This window comes from Rhipicephalus microplus, chromosome 3 (assembly GCF_043290135.1).
Source record: "Rhipicephalus microplus isolate Deutch F79 chromosome 3, USDA_Rmic, whole genome shotgun sequence".
NCBI classification, from domain to species: domain Eukaryota; kingdom Metazoa; phylum Arthropoda; class Arachnida; order Ixodida; family Ixodidae; genus Rhipicephalus; species Rhipicephalus microplus.
The window spans coordinates 76,504,917-76,525,068 of NC_134702.1; the positions used below are offsets into that span (position 1 = coordinate 76,504,917).

The 20,152-nt window shown below is 44.9% G+C and overlaps 1 protein-coding gene across 3 annotated transcripts in view; it reads right to left on the reverse strand.

Moving 5' to 3' along the window:
• Positions 1-2,539: 2,539 nt before the first annotated feature.
• The window catches only part of LOC119160005 (uncharacterized), a 69,506-nt gene continuing 51,893 nt past the window's right edge, over positions 2,540-20,152 (reverse strand). The window contains exons 13-15 of one of the 3 annotated variants that reach the window (XM_075889849.1): positions 12,176-12,264; positions 5,233-5,310; positions 2,540-2,881 (exon numbers count right to left, since the gene is read on the reverse strand). In XM_075889849.1, the coding sequence (XP_075745964.1) occupies positions 2,753-2,881; positions 5,233-5,310; positions 12,176-12,264 (296 nt within the window). In that variant the 3' untranslated portion in view covers positions 2,540-2,752. The remainder of the gene's footprint in view (positions 2,882-5,232; positions 5,311-12,175; positions 12,265-20,152) is intronic. The other 2 variants (XM_075889847.1, XM_075889848.1) reach the window with 2 other exon arrangements.

Here is a 20,152-nt window from a genome sequence, read left to right on the forward strand (position 1 = left end):
GCAATGAGGGCAATGAGGCTTATGCTGTCAATAAACGTACTGTAAAATAAGGGTGACGGACAAGTACTGGTTTGCAGCATTCGTAAAGTGATTGACGGGGCCCTCGAGAGTTGCGGGTGCGGGAGCGGGAACCTACGCCTGGACAATTGGTAGTGCTTGCACATTTCGTTGAAAGTGAGGAGGGAATTAAGCTGCTGGAGGCCTTCCCCCAAATTAGAGGCCGAATGCCCGTCATTGTGGGACAGTGCACGTGCGCGGGCATGGGCAGACTCATTTGCATTAGGCATAACAGGGTGGACATCTTTGCCCTTGTGGGCAGGAAACCAGGTGTTGTGACCATCTATTGCAATGCTATTTGAAATTTTGGTAAGAATAAGGGCCGCCTGCTCACAAACTGACCCCGTCATGAATGCTCGTACAGCAGCAGCCCGAGAGTCAGTGAAATGCGCGTGTGTGTGGGAATAGCTACAGCCGCCTACCACTATTGAGCGGTAGATGGCGTTGTGTTCACGAGAATCGATCACCACTATCATCATCATGGCTACGTGGGTAACACCGGCGGTGATTCCTGGCGCCAAGCCTAGGTGGCGGCATGAGAGAATGAAGCGAGTCTCTTCGGCTGGTGGTGTTTGGCGCGAAGGGTTATTTGTCTCTCGCAGGGGAACACCGGTTCACGGCACCATGGGCCGTCTGCCGAAGGCCATTGTGGTTTTTCAGGCATCAGTGACACCGCCTTGTTTGTGATATTGTTGAGTGTTGTCACTTGTGTAATATTGTGTAAGGCTATTTAGCGTGTGGATCACAATGATATATTTCAATTCAGCTGTTGATATCATATATCAAAAGCAGTTAAATAAATGTGAGTTGTTTGGTTTGTTTTGATCGTGTCAACGGCGTCCGTTTACTCCAAGAGCCTGGCGTGCTCCTCGATTCGAGACCTCACACAACACACGAAAAAGTTCAGTTTACAACAATGCGCATTAATTGCTCTGAAAGCAAGAATGTTCTTTACGAACTGTGCCACAAATTGTGCAAGGGCGCTTGGTTTGATAAAATTTCAAAGCCATCAACCTTATATCAAATAGATCCGTTTCTACGATTTACACCAAATCAAAAGGTCAATACACTATTCAGTCCTGACTACTACACAGTCCACGATTAGGTGTTGCATGCACACTTCACTTCTTATGCCGAATTAAACGAACGTCCGCACTATGATCGTGTCGATGCTTTAGTGGAGCGTACCATTATAGAATGTCCGCAATACGATGAACAACACGCTCGATTGAGTGATCGATTTAATGGCCTCGACAGACGGCTATTCACAATTGAGAAAGTACTCTGACCATGGTCACATTCCGATATTCAATGGCTTCCTGTGAGCGCACTTGGCGACTTTGAACGGAGACAGGTTTATTGAACTGTCTTTAGTCCTTAATACTCCCTGCCATTATTTGTACGCACTTTATCCGCGAAGTGATCACGCTGTATGGACTGTACTATGCCCATAGACAGTGCTCATGCGTTATAAGCACTATTATTTACATACGTGTGAACATAGTGCCTCCTGTTGTTTATTTTCTTTTTTTCTTTACTTTTCGTACCTGTGTGCGTATCTTGTACATTACTGCCTTGATGTGGGGATAGCCGGCTCTAACTTTGCCCACCTCACCATATTTTTTTGCCAGATACAAAGAAATAAATGAAAAGACCACAGATGGTGGTCACTTTGTTTGACTAATGCCAGCTTAACAGTTGGAAGTCTGCGTTCGTGTTGTTTTGTGTGTTTTCACACTCGTGTCCCAGTGATTTCACGCAGTTTAAGAACTTCTAACAGAAATGAACCAACTAGCCCGCCATAACGTCTCACTGGAGAATCAATACCAGCATTATGAGGTCGAGAGTAAGCCATAGCGGTGACGAACAACGTCCAGTGATTAATCAGCTGAACTGATCAAGACAGGTGGGGTCGAAGCAGCTTACGCGAAACCACAAATGTCGTAGTCAAGCGAGTAAAGGAGAGTCAATATGGCACAATAAATAGAGCCCCATGTCAAGATTTTGCAACTTATTAAAATGTATCTTCTAACTTCAGGCTTTAAGCGCGAGGTGCTATTTTTTCAAGTTCGAAAGAATATTTATGTATAGTACCTTTGGCAGAAAAACATAGCTGTCATGCAAAAGATAATTCGCAAGAAATTGACATTTTTTCCGTAATTTACGCAATATGATATGAACATATATAATAAGCGTAAGTAGTATGACGTGTGGATTCTGAAAGATTAAAGATTGTGTTCACCCGTTTTCCCGTGCTTTTTTCAATCGGTTGACAAAATTTCCACGCGAGAAAGCAGTCTACTCCTCTTAAAGGCAGCACTATTTGCAAAGAGGCTTTTCATGTGGTAGTCAGCAGCCTATATTAGGCTCAGCTGAAAATAACATGTATGTATTGTGTGCGGCCGAACTAGCTGCAGAAAGGCACCTTTGCGCCATAAACGCTACAGAAACATGCAGGTGTGCCATAGTCCAAAGTTCTTTATTCAAAACGATAAATTTCACAGGTCAAAGGCGTAATGTACCCGTCTGCAAAACATTTATTTCCATTGGCGTCAACTGTTTTACTTGAGTGTCAGTTTAAAGTGAGTCGCTTGTCTCTCTTACAGTGCAGGCGTAGCAGAGTGTACCGGGACCACTCTGTTTTATGTTTTAAACTCCCGCACTTTGGCCTTGCAACAAACGGCCTGCACACTACTCAGTCGTCAGTTGTAATGTTCATCGAATTCTTCCCAAGAGTGCAGTAGCCCTTCTTGCAAACGCCAGTTCTGTACACTCCCGTTCTTTTTCCTAACTTCTCTATGTTCGATGTACGACTGTACTCCAGCTGAAAGACGAGCAAGAAGGAAGATGTAATTCATTCATTGCATTCACGTTCTCGCACGCGTAAGTCTTGGCTGAAAAGGTGATGCAGCGCAAATGAGTTATCGAATGTTTCTTTATATTACAGAAGAAGATATGTTTCGGGAAAACGCGTCTGTATTCGTTGTTGTCATTGTCGTTAGTTTAATTGTTGTCCTTGTCGTTTTGTCTCTTTATTTTTCTAAAATGAGTGTATTTTAGTGCAGGGAGAAAAACTCAACCACAAAAAAATTGGAAGCGTATCGACGTGCTTCGTTGCAAATGTCATAGAAAGACGACATTCTTCTGCCGGCCATGATTTTGTGCCTACCGTCGCATTCTTAGTACACGTAAGAAACACTAGGGTGTTTAGAAACACGTGTGAACGTATTTTCTAGTACAGAAACACACCACAGAATACTTACGTATTGATGTTGCGCTTCAGCTATGCTTAATGTTTGCTTTGTGCTTGACAATGTCCGCAAGTACGAACAAAGCCACCAGTTCAAGATGGCTGGGTCTTCAGCAAGTGCCTGAACTTAGGTCGGGTGGCTTTATCGCGTAACATACAGACAGGCAGACAGACAGAAAAGAAGACATACAGACTAAATGTTCTGTCTGGAAGTATCCAAAGAAAGAGGCTATTGTCCTTACAGTCATCCATAAAATGTAGTGTACATGGCGAGTGGCATTTATGAGATGTCTCCTTCCGGTGTTTTTTTGTTTTCCCGACTGTAAATATCAGCCGCGGTATAGCGCTGCCTAAGTATGTGCTCAAGAATGCACCAACTACCCCAAAGAAGACCTCTAATCCGACAAGTATAGCTGATATGGGTAGGCGAGCAGCTGTAAGCGTACGCTATTGTGTTCCAAGTGTTTGGGTATGATTCTTATCATTAGCACAGCGATGTTAGTCATCTGGAGTCGAGCTTTATTGACAAGAAAACTGGTATTCTCTAGGACAGTACTCCTTTATATCATGTGTCTTTTATTCCTCTCGGTTTACTGCACTGTTCCGCATCATGCAGTAACTATTATTGCACCACCACTGTGGCTCGCACGATGACCGACACAGCCTTTTCAACAATCTTCAGAAACCGACACAGACTGTTCAGCAATGTCAATACACTAATAGCAATACACTCGCATTTACACTTATAAGTCGGCCGAACAATTCTAGTAAGTAATCCTTTATTTCTTCTGTAACATTACAGAAAGGTGGCAAGAGCAAAAGGCACCATGACCTCACAGAGGCTCTTGCTCCGTTAACAGATTTGGCTGTAGCGAATTAAATATTTGCACGATAAAGGCATGCCATACGTTATCATCTTACAATATAATACAATAAAGCAGCATATGACGTGAGCCGATAACATATATACAAAAGTTGAAAACATTGTGCGATTCAAGTTGTTCGTCACTAACATCAGTAGCACTCCATTAGCAGCCCACTTGAGACGACTAGGAGGATTGAAAGGAAGCCAGCTGTATTCAATCTTTTTAATTAACATTGATTTCAACAAATTCTTAGTGCGTTCGGTCAATTCTGGATGATTTAGCAATGCCGGGATCTGACAACTAATGGGCTGTCTGCCATAATGACTCCTTGTCCGCGTGGTTCGAATTAGTGTCTTACACAGCAGATATTGAGCGTGCTCTTATGGCTCATATGCGATGGGCAGTTTATTAGTTTTTTGTGTCGTAATAATTTATAATAGTACAACAACAGTATACTCCGTATGATGGAAAGCCTTTTTTTTTCAAGGGTCGTTTCTTTTTCTTTCTTAGAAAGCTAGAAATTTTTCTACGGATCATGAGAGTACTATAGCCTTTTGTAACGCTAAGAGTTTCCTTTTTCGTGAATGTTTTCTTGTTCTTTGCTCATAATAGTATTTCCTTGTTTTGGCATCGACGGAAGACTGTTGTATGCGTGCGCTGCCCGTGTATTCAACTAACACCCATCGGACGATTCAAAGCTTGAGTGCTATCACGGTGACGACAAATATGCCCGCTTATGCCCTCTCATCCAAAGGTATATAGCTTGAAACTTAGATGTCCGAGTCCTAATTGGCCCAAGCGGGGAATGTTCCATTAACGCCAGGCTTGCACGAACGAAAAGTAACGGTAGTTCCTTATAAAACAGGAATAATTATTATAAAATGCTCAACCAAAATATTCTAGTTTATTCTATAGTATTCAACAAGATTTTGCTACGCCTCGTGTTATTGGTGAATTACCTGAATTAGACCGGAACATTTACTAACTGAAAATGCACGCTTCCGATCAGCAGTCGCATGAAGCTTGTTCTGTACAGCATGTGAAAATTGAACAGCTCACCAAGCATTTGACACCATCCGCACGATGTTCGAACACGGTGTAGCCGCATTCAACCTGGCAGGAAGCCGCCACGATCAGCTGTAATAACAAAGCAAGCTCTCACATGTGTAAGTGCAATGTATGTACTTTTGTGGCTGAAGAAACTTTCGCTCACGCGGCACGCTCCTCAAGTAACCGTTTTTGCTAGCAAATCCGATGTCAAAGTTAGTAATTTGCACTGAAGTTTCGCCTGCCCAATTTTTTTTAATCAGGCATCACGTAATTTTCAGCCAACAATTCGTTTTTCTCGTTTTGGTAACGTATAACATGAAAATTACTGTATGCGACTATCTTCACTATTGTTCCTTGATGTGCGAGGCGTATATGATAACGTCTTACATGAGGCGACTCTCGATTTATTTGTGGCAGTTGGCCCCGGTGGCCGAGTTTGTGTGTGGGGGGGGGGGGTGCGTGTGTGTGTGTGTGTGTGTGTGTGTGTGTGTGGGTGGGTGGGTGGGTGCGCGTGTGTGTGTGGGGGGGTGCGTGTGTGTGTGTGTGTGGGTGCGCGTGTGTGTGTGTGTGTCTGTGTGTGGATTGCAATTTATCTGGCTGCAAGGTCCCTCTGTGTTAACAGATGGTGGCCCACCTGCACGACAATATACCTCCATGGACATCCCTCAAGTCAGAATGCACAGCCCCACGCTATTCAACCAGACACTTGTTGGTCTAGCTACGTGCTTGCCAACTATCATCATCATCATCATCATCATCATCAGCCTGACTACGTCCACTGCAGGACAAAGGCCTCTCCCATGTTCCGCCAGTTAACCCGGTTCTGTGCTTGCTGCTGCCAATTTATACCCGCAAACTTCTTAATCTCATCTGCCCACCTAACCTTCTGTCTCCCCCTAACCCGCTTCCCTTCTCTGGGAATCCAGTCAGTTACCCTTAATGACCAGCGGTTATCCTGTCTACGCGCTACATGCCCTGCCCATGTCCATTTCTTCTTCTTGATTTCAGCTATGATATCCTTAACCCCCGTTTGTTCCCTAATCCACTCTGCTCTCTTCTTGTCTCTTAAGGTTACACCTACCATTTTTCTTTCCATTGCTCGCTGCATCGTCCTCAATTTAAGCTGAACCCTCTTTTTAAGTCTCCAGGTTTCTGCTCCGTAGCTAAGTACCAGCAAGATACAGCTGTTATATACCTTCCTCTTGAGGGATAGTGGCAAACTACCTGTCATAATTTGAGAGTGCTTGCCAAATGTGCTCCACCCCATTCTTATTCTTCTAGTTACTTCAGTCTCGTGGTTCGGCTCTGCGGTTATTACCTGCCCTAAGTAGATGTAGTTTTTTACAACTTCAAGTGCACTATTACCTATCTCGAAGCGCTGCTCCTTGCCGAGGTTGTTGTACATTACTTTCGTTTTCTGCAGATTAATTTTAAGACCCACCTTTCTGCTCTCCTTGTCTAGCTCCGTAATCATGAGTTGCAATTCGTCCCCCGAGTTACTCAGCAATGCAATGTCATCGGCGAAGCGCAGGTTACTAAGGTATTCTCCATTGACTCTTATCCCTAACTGTTCCCATTCTAGGCTTCTGAAAACCTCCTGTAAGCACGCGGTAAATAGCATTGGGGAAATTGTGTCCCCCTGCCTTACACCCTTCTTGATTGGTATTCTGTTGCTTTCTTTATTAAGCACTATGGTAGCAGTTGATCCCCTGTAGATTTCTTTCAGAATGTTTATATATACTTCATCTACACCCTGATTCCGCAGTGTTTGCATGACGGCTGATATTTCTACTGAATCAAACGCTTTCTCGTAATCTATGAAGGCTATGTATAGGGGTTGGTTATACTCTGAGCATTTCTCTATTACCTGATTGATAGTATGAATGTGGTCAATTGTTGAGTAGCCTGTTCGAAATCCTGCTTGTTCCTTTGGTTGATTGAATTCTAATGTTTTCTTTACTCTGTTAGCAATTACCTTTGTAAATAGCTTGTATACAGCAAGCTGATCGGCCTGTAATTCTTCAAGTCCTTGTCATCTCCTTTCTTATGTATTAAGATGACGTTAGCGTTCTTCCAAGACTCTGGTACTCTTCCCGTCAGGAGACACCTCGTAAACAGGGTGGCTAGTTTTTCTAACACAATCTGCCCTCCATCTTTCAGCAGATCTGATGTTACCTGATCCTCACCAGCAGCTTTGCCCTTTTGCATGCTCTCCAAAGCTTTCCTGACTTCTTCTATCATTACTGGTGGGGTGTAATCTGGGTTACTGCTAGTTCTTATAGTATTAAGGCCGTGGTTGTCACGGCTACTGTACAGATCTCTGTAAAACTCCTCTGCTATATTAACTATCCTATCCATATTGGTAGTTATTTTGCCTTCTTTGTCCCTTAGTGCATACATCCGACTTTTGCCTATCCCAAGTTTCCTCTTCAATGCTTTGACACTTCCTCCGTTTTTCAGAGCGTGTTCAATTCTCTCCATGTTATACCTTCTTACATCGCATACCTTACGTCTATTAATCAACTTCGAAAGCTCTGCCAGTTCTATTTTGTCTGTTGTACTTGACACTTTCATGATTTGACGCTTCTTAATTAGGTTCTTCGTTTCCTGGGAAAGCTTGCCAGTGTCTTGTCTAACTACCCTGCCTCCAACTTCCACTGCACACTCCGTAATGATACTCGTTAGATTATCATTCATTGTATCTACGCTAAGGTTCGTTTCCTCACTAAGAGCCGAGTACCTGTTCTGCAGCGACACTCTGAATTCCTGTACTTTCCCTCTCAGTGCTAGCTGATTGATTGGCTTCTTGCGTATCAGTTTCTGTCGTTCCTTCTTCAAGTCTAGGTGAATTCGAGACCGTACCATTCTATGGTCACTGCATCGTACCTTGCCAATCACTTCCACATCCTGCACTATTCCAGGTTGTGCACTCATTATAAAGTCTATTTCGTTCCTATTTCCGCCATTAGGGCTCCTCCATGTCCACTTGCGGTTTTCTCGTTTTCGGTAGAAGGTATTCAAAATCCGTAAATTATTGCGTTCTGCGAATTCTACTAGTAGCTCTCCTCTGGCGTTTTTAGTACCGATGCCATAATCTCCTACTGCCTGGTCTCCAGCCTGCTGCTTCCCTACCTTTGCATTAAAGTCGCCCATCACTATAGTATACTGTGTTTTTACCTTACTCATTGCCGATTCCACGTCTTCATAGAAGCTTTCAACTGAAGCGTCATCATGGCTGGATGTAGGCGCGTAAGCCTGTACCACCTTCATCTTGTATCTTTTATTCAGTTTAATTACAATACCTACCACCCTTTCATTAATGCTATAGTATTCCTCTATGTTGCCAGCTATGTTTCTGTGAATTAGGAACCCCACTCCCAGTTCTCTTCTGTCTGCCAAGCCCCTGTAGCAAAGGACGTGCCCATTCTGTAGCACCGTATAGGCCTCATCTGTCCTCCTAACCTCACTGAGCCCTATTATATCCCATTTAACACCCTCTAGCTCCTCGAATAGTACAGCTAGATTTCCCTCACTAGATAAGGTTCTAGCATTAAACGTTGCCAAGTTCAGGTTCCAATGGCGGCCTGTCCGGATCCAGAGATTCTTAGCACCCTCTGCTGCGTTGCAGATCTGACCGCCGCCATGGTCAGTTGCTTCGCAGCTGCTGGGGACTGAGGGCCGTGAGTTATTTGACGTAAGCATGTGGGAGGTAGTGGCCAGATACTGCACCAGGGTGGCCAGTCCTTCTCTGGTGAGGGAGTGCGTTCTCGGCGGTGTTTGCCGGTGAGGCCGCACCCCAGGCCTCTTAATGCAGTTCCATCAACACGCGGATTTTTTTTTAATCCGGTTGGGAACTGCGCGGTACCGGGATTTGAACCACGGACCTCTTGCATGCGAGGCGGATGCTCTAACCACTACGCCATCACCGCAACTCATGACAGCCTGTAGTCCAGAGATTCTTAGCACCCTCTGCTGCGTTGCAGATCTGATCGCCGCCATGGTCAGTTGCTTCGCAGCTGCTGGGAACTGAGGGCCGTGAGTTATTTGACGTATGCATGTAGGAGGTAGTGGCCAGATACTGCACCAGGGTGGCCAATCCTTCTCTGGTGAGGGAGTGCGTTCCCGGCGGTGGTTACCGGTGAGGCCGCACCCCAGGCCTCTTAATGCCAACTATCAATGAGATTTAAATATACGCAGATGACATCTGCGTCTGGACTTCGGCAATCACATGTACTCAGATACGAGCGTGGCTTCAAAGAGCTGCAACTTTGACAGGGAGCTATTTGTGCAAACAAGGCCTGAGCATATAACCAGGAAAATGCGCACTAGTGGCCTTCACTCGGAGACCAATGACGTCTTATGTCATCTCAATTAACGGGTGGTTCATTTGTTGCGCCAGAACTCACAGGTTTCTTGGCGTAATCATTAACAACGACCTCTGCTGCAGCCCTGACTTGGCCTACACGAAGCAGCGTTTGACGGCAATTTCTCAGCTGTTCATGTTCTTGGCAGGAAAGATGTGAGGTATGTCAGTAGATACGACGCTGAAACTCTACAGAGCGCCGTTCCTCGGTTTTCTGAGATATAGCCCGCCTGTACTGAGCACTACTTGCAAAAGAAATATGAGCGTTCTGCATGTGGTTCAGGCACAAACACTCTGAATGAACCTTCAGTTGCACAGATGGATACGTCAACAGAGAGAACTATTGCTAATGCTCATGACCGTTCAGTGCAAGCTCACTATATGGTAAAAATTCTGAGAACGCACGTCAGAGCTTTTGTACGTGCTTCCTGTCATCACTTAGCCACACTGCCTTCAACAGACGCCTAGCGTCGTCACTGCTGCTCTGTAGCAGCGCGCTCGCTTCCTTTGAAGGAGCGAGCACGTGCCTCTAGACTGGCCATGGCAACGTTCCTCAAAACTAATGCCAGTGCAACAACTAATTTCCCTCGGACTTCACCATGACATCTAAGCAATCGATGCCTTAATGTTGCCTTGTTCGATCCACAGTATACATCTCAGTGTACCAGAAATCTGGGAAAGATCTGAGCTGTCTTCGCCTGTGCCGAAGCAACTGCTTCGAATTCTTTTGCGCGAGAGGTATGCGGACAGTATACATATCTATACTGATGGTTCCCCAAACTTTCACTTTTCGCCCAATGCAGTGGTTGTCCCAGCAAGATCTAGTACCATCAGCTTTAGGTCTTACCAACCCATGGTGTCAACAGCTGCGGAACTCGCTGCTCTGCACGCTGCACTTCGTTTGGCCAATAGGGAACCGCCTCAACAGTGGTCGATGTTTACCGACTCCAAGGCAGCCCTTCAAACGATACTATCGGCACTGCGTAGCGTGCCATGCAAATAACTCGCATTTTATATTCCGCAACTTCATTATATATAGCATGAGAAAGCCACGTGACGTTTCAGTGGCTTCCAAGTAACTGCGGCGTCACAGGAAACGAAAACGCTGATAATTCCGCTCCGGCTGCTCTTCACGGCTTAGATAAGGACACCATACCTCTTTCAAGATCTCACGAGACCAGCAGTCTTCGATGGCTTGCACAGGCGGTCACGCGATCTCTATGGTGCCCACCAAGCTGACAGACCAACCGGACCAACCATTAGCACCACTGGCACTTTTTGATGTATTTATATGCCAAGTAGACTCTACCGAAGACACGCCACGTTGCCACGTTTAAGGTCATGTGTGGCATTTACGAAATCGTTTTTCTCCCGCATTGAAGTGACCAACAATGCTCTCTGCGATGCCTGTAGTCACGACGAGATGCTACATCATATCATGTGTGACTACCCGGTTTATAATCTTCCGAAGAATTCATTGGCGTCCAGTATAGACCGTCCTGACACTAGACAAGTGTCTGTCGAATCAGTTCTTTCATGTCGTTCGTTAACGACATTGCAGTGGAAGACGACCAAGGAACTTCTGAAGTTTTTTGCGAAACACGAACCTGGAAAAGCGACTGTGATAGTGATGTCACGTTCAACGCCAGATTGATGAACTCTTGCTGACAAAGTGCTTGTGCACGTACTGTGTGATGTGCTATTTTTCTGTCCATTTCCTCTCTCTTCTATCCCCCTTACAATCTATCAAGTTCCATTCCCCTGTGTAGGGTAGAAAACCGGTTATCCTGGACTGGTTGACCTCTCTACCTTTGCTTTTCAATCATTTCTTCTATTCTAATAATAGATAAAAAGCGCCATTCAATAACAATAGAAAACTACAGCATAGTATTTTATTAGTTTATCGACGCTCCAGTAAGCAAACTGGTGCGTATTAAAGCGCATAACTTGGTTTGAGCACGTAAAGTTTCCACGATAGTATCGAGTTGATACTGTACAATATACACTATATGTCAATATTGCGGAGTTTCACCACCCATTAACAATCTAAGTGCGTTATTATGTTCGAATAGTTAAGTTAGAAAAAGTAAACATCCTATTGATGGTATTTTTTCTACACCATACACGGAGGCTTCGTTATTCAGAACACCTTAATCTATCCGAAGCGGTTCATTTTGTGCCAAACGTGAAGCTTCTGTTAGTGCTTGAGAACAAACGTTAAAATTAAAGAGCTCATGTTTGTTTCCCGCTCGCGAACGAACAGTGTAATTACAGCATGATGTTGCTGAACGCATGATGTTGCTGAACGCAATCGCGTTCGTATTCAGATAGCTACATTCGCATATTTGTAACTCTGTGAGTTTGTGCCATGCAACCTGCCCCGCGTATTGATATTGTTATTGGCATGCAACAAATGCTACGCCCTTAAGTGTTAAGGTATAATGAAAGGCAGCAACCAGTGCGCATCCTATCACCTTGAAAAAATCAATTTTGAGAATGTCAATGTGGACAGAGGGTACCGCGAAACAAATGTTGACGGATCCATGCGTAACAGCGCAAGTGAACAAACTGCTTTGTTTTCACACTTACACGAGCAGGTATGACGCTCACGTAGTCAATAGTCTTGCAGCTGAAATATTCTGAACTATTTAGTTGGTGCGGTGGTGGAGAGTCTGGTGCTGCAAGAGGAAAACAAAAGCGATATTAAGATCTAAGCACCAGAATTTTAAATATTTAAAGTGATATAATAGTAATAATAATAATAATAATAATAATAAAGCAGTTTTCTTATAATACTAATACATAGGATTTAATGTCCCCAAACCACAATATTATTATGAGAGACCCCGTAGGAGAGGGCTCCCGAAATTCCGACTATCTCGTGTTTTTTAACGTGCACTGACAACCCACAGTAGACGGGCCTTCACCATTTCCCCTGCTTCGAACTGCGACACCCGCTGCTAAAATCGAATCCTCAACCTTTGGTTCAGCAGCCGAGCACCATAACAGCTACACCGCCACGGTGGATATTTCAATGTTTTCACCCGGTTGCAGGAGGTTCCACCTGTGAATTTTAGGGGACACTGGACATTGTTATGGCGTTCTTCACACGTGCTCTAAAATATTTTTAGCGTATTGTACATTTACATTGAAAAACCACGCGATGCCTCACCATATTACATAATCGCGAGAAGTCGAGTGTGATGATGCCGAAGGACTTTGCGCCTCGAGCTTTGTCAACATTTGTTAGCGCCAGATTTTGTTAACTGTCGCGGAACCTTCAAAGATCATTCCATTTTTTTTTCTGAACCATGTTCCTTTCATATGCTATTCAAGTGGTGTGTAAACGAACAAGTATATAGGATCAGTTAAATATCACTCACGACAAGAGCGCAAGGGGCAAAAGTAAACAGAATAGAATAGGGTGCATGCTGTTCGGGTCTAAGTAGCGCCAAAATTTCTCAATGTTTCTCTCGCTGTAGTAATCCTATATACTGCTTCGTTTTTCTGCAAATTTGTCATATTCCTCAGGTATAAAGTGGCGCGTTTCTTAAAACAATCTGTAACTTTCGTTACTTTTTTTTTTCATCACAAGCCGTGTGAAAAACTTTTTGTGAAAGCGTTTCAGTAAGTTTTTAGGCCGCCTCTTTCCGCCTCTGAATTAACTGTATTTAGGTCGGTAAGTAATGAATGAATAAATACATGAATAAATAAGCATTGATTACTATAAAATTTTAGTACGCATAACCTGGTCACTGGTGTGCTTACAGCTATGCAAAATGTGTATAACACTGCAGGGTATTCTTTCCTTTTGTGGTGATGGTGGTGGCGGTGATATTTCCACAGACGTGGTTATCTTGGCAGACCATGTGGGCCATCGCTCCGCCTAAAGAACTCTTTTCATGTATGCTTTGGATCACCATACATCACTTAATGATGTCTCTCGTAGAAAACGTACGAGAATGTAGGTCACTTGATTTCGCATCAACCGCACACCTATCAGAAACCCAATGTCTAAGCAGCATCAGTGGGGGAACCCGGTTTTCTCTATCCATACTTCTTTTATTCACACGCACTTCATGTTTTTTGAGCACCACAAAATGCGTTCGCTGCTCCCCAACAGCTAATGCAAAAATAGTTCCTCGGTATTCGAAACGAACACGCCATGTATCGCCGAACTTAAATATGTGTATCACCCACTTTACCCCATTATATACGAAATAAAGATCATTAAAACGAAGTGGCATCTGAAATATGGGAGTTAGGCTAGACAGCTGATAGCTTGAGCTGGACGTCTATATGACGCAAGTATTACGAAAAAGCGCCCTTGCTGTGTGCCATCATGCATTATTCAGGTTCACCTATAGAAAAGTGGCACAATTCACCATGGGGGATCGGCCACGAAATGTACGGTAGTAGAATTGGTGCAAAAAAGGTGATGGAGGGGAGGGGGGGTTCCACGTGCTCGGCTAGGAAAAAGACCTATCGGCGTTATTGTTCCAATGTCTTCCGCTCAAAAATTTATGAAAATCACCGAAATGGTTATTAGTACAGAAAATAACTCCTTGAACCATTTGTATTGCCGGTAAATGTGTTGCCCTATTTACAAGTTACCTTCCTTTGTACCCCCCCACGTTAAAGAACCCCAGGTGTTCAAAATTTTCGGAGCCCTCCACTACGGCGTCTCTCATAATCATATCGTGGTTTTGGGACGTTAAACCCCACAAATCAATCAATCATCAATTCCTTTGTACCCATGGCTCGCTAACATTTTGAGCCCCGCTGTTCCTGTCGCTACCAAAGCAAAAGCCTTCGGTATCTCAGAAAACATGGCAATTGACCGTCGGCGTCCCGCGTCGGTGGCGTCAGCACGAGTCATGCAAAAAAAACATCTTTTGATGTCGTCACTTAATTCCAAAATCTGCTACGTCATCACAACGGCATCATGAAGTCCCAGTTAAATCACGTGACGTAGTGCCACATGTTGACGTCATCACACAACGTCATGGCTTCGTCATAGGTGGACAGATCATGGGGGTGGCCTGAAACTATTGAAGGTTTTGCACACCCAGGTGCACCACGAAAACCGCGTTAGGTGCAGAAGTAGCAACAAACTCTTTTATATAGCAAGCCGCCGCTCGTTTCATCTCTGATCTCTTAAGGTGGATTGCGCCTGGTTCAAAGGCCCAGTCAATCGAACAATATTTCGGAGGGTGGTGGGGCAGAACAAAGCGGAGGTATCTTTCGCCTCCCAATCGCCTTTGGTAAATGAACATGACCCTTAATGCTCGCGCCTTGCTCAGCGGCGACGGCAGTCTACCGGCTTGTAGGCCAGTGTTTCCAGTGTACGTACACTTCTCCGGTCGGCGCTCGCGGTGTTGATTCCAACATTTCTCACTAGATGGCGCGTCCCCACCCAAGGAGTCATTTTTCTATTGATTCCAAGAATGTTCGCTAGATGGCACGCCGCCGCTTGTGGTGGCGCACACCACTCTCGGCACGCATTGAACTCGCATCGTTACCACTCGGCCACATGAACCACCCAGAAGCCAAGGAAACAGCGCGGCCTTGGCTTCCGTGGATCCTGTTACGCAAGTCGCCACACGTAATCACGTTCAGTCTTCCCGAAGGAATCGTAGAGCCTCTGAGTGATTTGTATGACACGGTCCTTTCGTATTCGTCGCAGATATGAACGTCAACATCATTCAAAGAGACTGGCTAGTCCGACACATGATGTCATGTTACGCTCTCCGATGCGTAACGTACGACTGCAACGTCCCACCACCATCAGGGGCACCTGTATCGATGTTACCTTGTCAAACGTTTCATTGCGTCCCATTATCGATTCACCCTTGGCAATGTAAACTAGGGATCATGAAGTAATAATCTTTAAAGGCAAACGAGTCCCGGAGGTCATGGGGGAACGCCCTTCTTGTACTTTATGATGAATAGTCGGGTTTTATGGCGCAAGGGACATAGAAAAGCCACCTATGCTCTCTGGTGTATGTGTAATGTATATAGTGCGTCCATCATAAAGCAATCATGTTTAAAGAAAGAGTTGCAGAGCTCATTGAGGGACACCCTTTTTTTAATTTGCAAAAGCAGATCTCTTGTATATACTTCATCAAAATGTATATAGTGCGTCCAAATGTAAATTAATAAACATTGTGTATGTAATGAATATATTACAACGTTGTCACGTTTATATATGATGGTAGGAGAAGTGTAGGGATGATTCGCGCGTTGTCTGATCATATCTGAGCAACTTCCTCTAGCACCATTCGCTTTGTGGGTATGGCAGTGACTTTTTTTTTTTGCTTTCGCAATGATGATTCTGTGCATTTTTTGAAAGAAGCGTGGCGTAAAATAAGTTCGGTATTGTTCGGGTTAACGGAAGGAAGGTAATTAATTACGTCACTCGTTACGCTAACGTAAAAAGAACTCGTTACCTTCAAAGAAAGGTAATCTGTTACCATTACTGAAAAAAATACACATTCTGACATAATGCTATGGTCAGAAATTCAAATAACAACCTTCGCTCCAAGAACCCCTTGCAAGTTAACAATGTAACAAATCGCACAGTTAATTTTAACGTAAAATGTCTAGGCCTAACAAGGTTTTTATTAGAAATGCTTTACCAGAAATACAAGAATACTTTGCACAAATGTGCTGAACCACAGCGCTGTTCTAATTGATGGGGTTCAACGTAGTAGAACCACGATATGACTTTGAGAACGCCGTACGAGAAGAGGGGGGGGGGGAGATAAACAACGAGACGAAAGGCAGAGAGGTTAACCAGGCACAACATGCCCGGTTTGCTACCCTACGCTGGGGGAATAGGAGAGGGCATAAAGAGAAGAGAGAGAGGTGAAAGAGAAGAGAGAGAGAGAGAAAAGTAGGATTGTCAGTCAATCGGCTGGCGCGTATGCAGCGGTGGCACTACACAAAAGTTAAAGATGGTCACATAGGCCTGTAGTCCTCAAAAAGCACAAGACAGCTTTGACTGCTTTTTGAGCCGACGAAAGGCGATGACGGTGTTCCAGTAGCATCTGCACAGAGAGTGGCCGATCGTCCAATTGTCGCAATGTGTCCGAAAGCTTCTGTCTTTCAGAGGCAAATCGAGGGCATTGGCATATCAGATGGTCGATGTCTTCTTTGGTGCAGCAGACATCGCATTCCGCATTGTCGGTCAATCTGATGAGGGCTCTATGTGCTTTTTTGAAGGCAACCCCCAACCAAAGGCGACAAAGAAGTGAAGCTTCACCTCGACGAAGTCCGGATGGAGGTTGAAGTTCCAGTCGAGGGTTTATTTGGTATAGTCTCGTACGTCTTGTGCTTGGGGTGTTCCACTCCTGCAGACTCAGACTACGCGCCAGGTGACGAAGTTGCTTTGCAGCGTCAGTCCCTGACAAAGGAATTGGAAGGGTGTGTTCTTCTTGGTGCGATGTGCGAGCCGCGTTGTCTGCGGAATCATTGCCACTGATCCCACAATGGCAAGGAAGCCACTGAAACTTGACCTCGTGGCCTGTTTCTGTGACGTGGTGAACAAGCTTGACAACTTTGTAAGTTAATTGTTCATGGCAACCTCGTCGAAGGACTGACTGCATGCTCTGTAGGGCTGGTTTTGAGTCGGAAAACACAGCCAATTTACTCAGTCTTTGGGATTTGATGTACTCTAGGGCGCCACGCAAAGCCGCAACTTCTGCCGCTGTGGACGTAGTGACATGTGACAGTTTGATTCGCAGAGTGATTCCTCTAGCTGGAATCACCACCGCACCACCAGAACCAGACACTGTGGTTGAACCATCGGTGTATATGTGCACGTGGTTGTTGTACATTTCGTGCAGATGGCTCAAGCTCAATTGTTTTAGGGTTGATGAAGGCAAATTTGATGTTTTCTGTATTCCTGGAATTGAAACACGTACTTGTGGAAGTGTCAGGCACCACGGAGGATACACCAGTTTCTCAGCAGGCGTAAAACCTGACGTAAACGACGCACGATGAGCACAGACAATTGCACTAAATTTCGTGCGGGGCCTCTCAGTAGCGAGGGTTGCCAAGTGGTGGGAAGGATTCCTAGCATGTTGCCTGAGGTACGTACGCATCGTTTCAATGGTGATGTGCGTCATGATCGAGTAGTCCTGTGCAAAGGCAATTGTTTCAGCTATCGATGCGCAGCGGGGTAAACCAAGGCATATCCTAAGCGCTTGGGCTTGAATATTTTGGATTGTACTAGGTAATATTTACTGGATTTGGATTGTACAAGGTATTATTTACTGGATGCCTGCGGTATAGCCTACCTGTTACATCTAACACGTGCCAAACGAACCTGCCGTACGAGAAGGCTCTGCAAATTACAACCAGCTGAGGTTATTTGCCTTGTACGTGAATTTGAGCACACGGCCCTCAAACATTTACGCCTCTATCAAAAATCTTATGACCTGCGAGTGAGTAGTCAAGCATTAGCTGTAATTACATGTGACGTGTCTGCAGTTGATTACATATAACGGCTTATGACTACGATGAAGCCGTTGGTCGAGCTGTGACAATAATTATGAAATATTATTTAAACATAAAATACCTAAAAAACTTCAGCAAACTCTTAAAAAAGTTTACAATATATACAATCATGTTCTACTAATAAGATGGATGCTTAGATATTTCACTCCTAAAAAAATGCTTAAATGGCTCGGTTCAGAGCAAAAATAATTACCCAGGTACACAATTTTCAACCTTTCTCGTGCATAACTGCTTAGAATATTGTAATGCTTAAGGCGAGCTTCGTTCGCTCAAAAATTGAGGAAATATGAAAATGCACACCCACATTTGCCGATAGAAGAATCTTATCCTAAAAAAACAAAGTTGATAATGGGCTCTACTGAACTGTATGAAGTTTTTTATAACTACAACTTGTCGAGCTTATAGGCAACAACTCCATTTCTAATAGGTGCTCGAAAGGCTGACAGCTGGACGCCGCTGTGGCAAAAGAACGTCGGAACAAGCTCTATGAAATCGGTGAACATGAGCAGAAGAATCTTTGTGTAAACTTCCCGGGATAAGTGGAATAAAAATCACATTAGGTGCATGAAGTTGTCGTTGTTGAAATGAAGCGTAGGGGTTCATCTATAAACTGAGAAAGGAAAAAACCGCAGGGTTTCGTGCATTCACTTAAGACGATTCAAAGGTGAAAACTATGTATGCATTGTAGCTGCCCCACCACTTTTCGAAAGCTTTCTGCATTTTACGTGGCGTTCCATTGGAGGCACATCACATGTCTTTGCATTGCCTCCGCGATCGGGCCACTTTTCAGCAAGCTGCGATGATATGTGATGACATCATCATAAACATTACGTTTGTCCCTCGTAGTCATATTAGTGTGTAACAAGTATAACATTTTGACCTCAAAGGTAGTGCGGGTGAGAGATTTCTTCTGTGCGTTGTTGAACAATAAAAAATAGTGCTCAATGTACATGTCAATAACTGCTAATGGGGAATGAGAGACAAGAGCATTTGGCTTTTAGTTAACGCGCACGCTGCGATCCCTATTAGCGTCACCCCCGGAAAATCTTTTCAGGCCTGCGCCCAGCAATTTGACGTAATTTCCGGCCGGCCGACTCTCGGGGAAGCCGCAGCGGCAGCGAGCGCAGCGCGGGCGGCGGTGGTGACGGTTCGGCGGCGTGGTGTTGACGGTGTTTCACGTTTGTTGCTTTCCGTTGTTGTTTTGCGGCAATTTCGTTTGCGTGCGTGATGCTGGAGTGATGCGACAATGCCGAATAAGTGTTGTGTACCCGGATGCACCGGCAACTACAAAACAGGAAAGAAGATACAAGTGTTTTCCTTCCCTAAAGACGCCGACGCTCTCAAACAATGGCTACGCGCCATTCCTAGGAAGGACTTCGTGCCGACTTCGTGCACTAAGGTAAGAATTTGAGATGCTCCTGTTCTTAGCTTGTCGTTGCTTGTTCGGGTAGAAATCACCTATGATGGGAAATACTTGAGCGTGTGGCCGCCGGGCCTCGCGAAGCGCTGACGCCAGCAGCGTTCGCAGCAAGGATGGTCAGCTGCGCTTTGTTCACTAACAGTGCCGTGGTGTCGTCCATTCTTGCAAGCTCTCGGTGGAAGCGCTTCGTGGAGTGCGGTGACATCACGCTCCCGTGTTTCCTTTCATGTTGCTTGTACCGCTTAGCGCAGCGCTTTTATTTAGATGCTTGCGAAACGTAGGTAGACTTTGTTTTAGCTACACGGACTGTAAACGCGGTCATGCAAACGGGAGCGCATTTTTTTCTTTTGAGAAGTGGCGTCTCAGACGTTCTTGAAACGTTTTTGCAGGTGTGCGCGAATCATTTCGACGCTTCATGCATTGAGAAGACGACATCGTAGACGGATCCAAGGACAGGGAGAGTTATTGAAGTTGCACTCCCAGTACCACGGTTGCGTCCTGGATCTGTCCCAACGGTATTTTCCGGCTGTCCGTCCTACCTATCAGTACGAGACCAGAGCACGAGAGAAACCCCTGACGCCAAGAGGAGCCGACAAGAAGCCTCCCAACTCGCCCGTGCTGTAGAA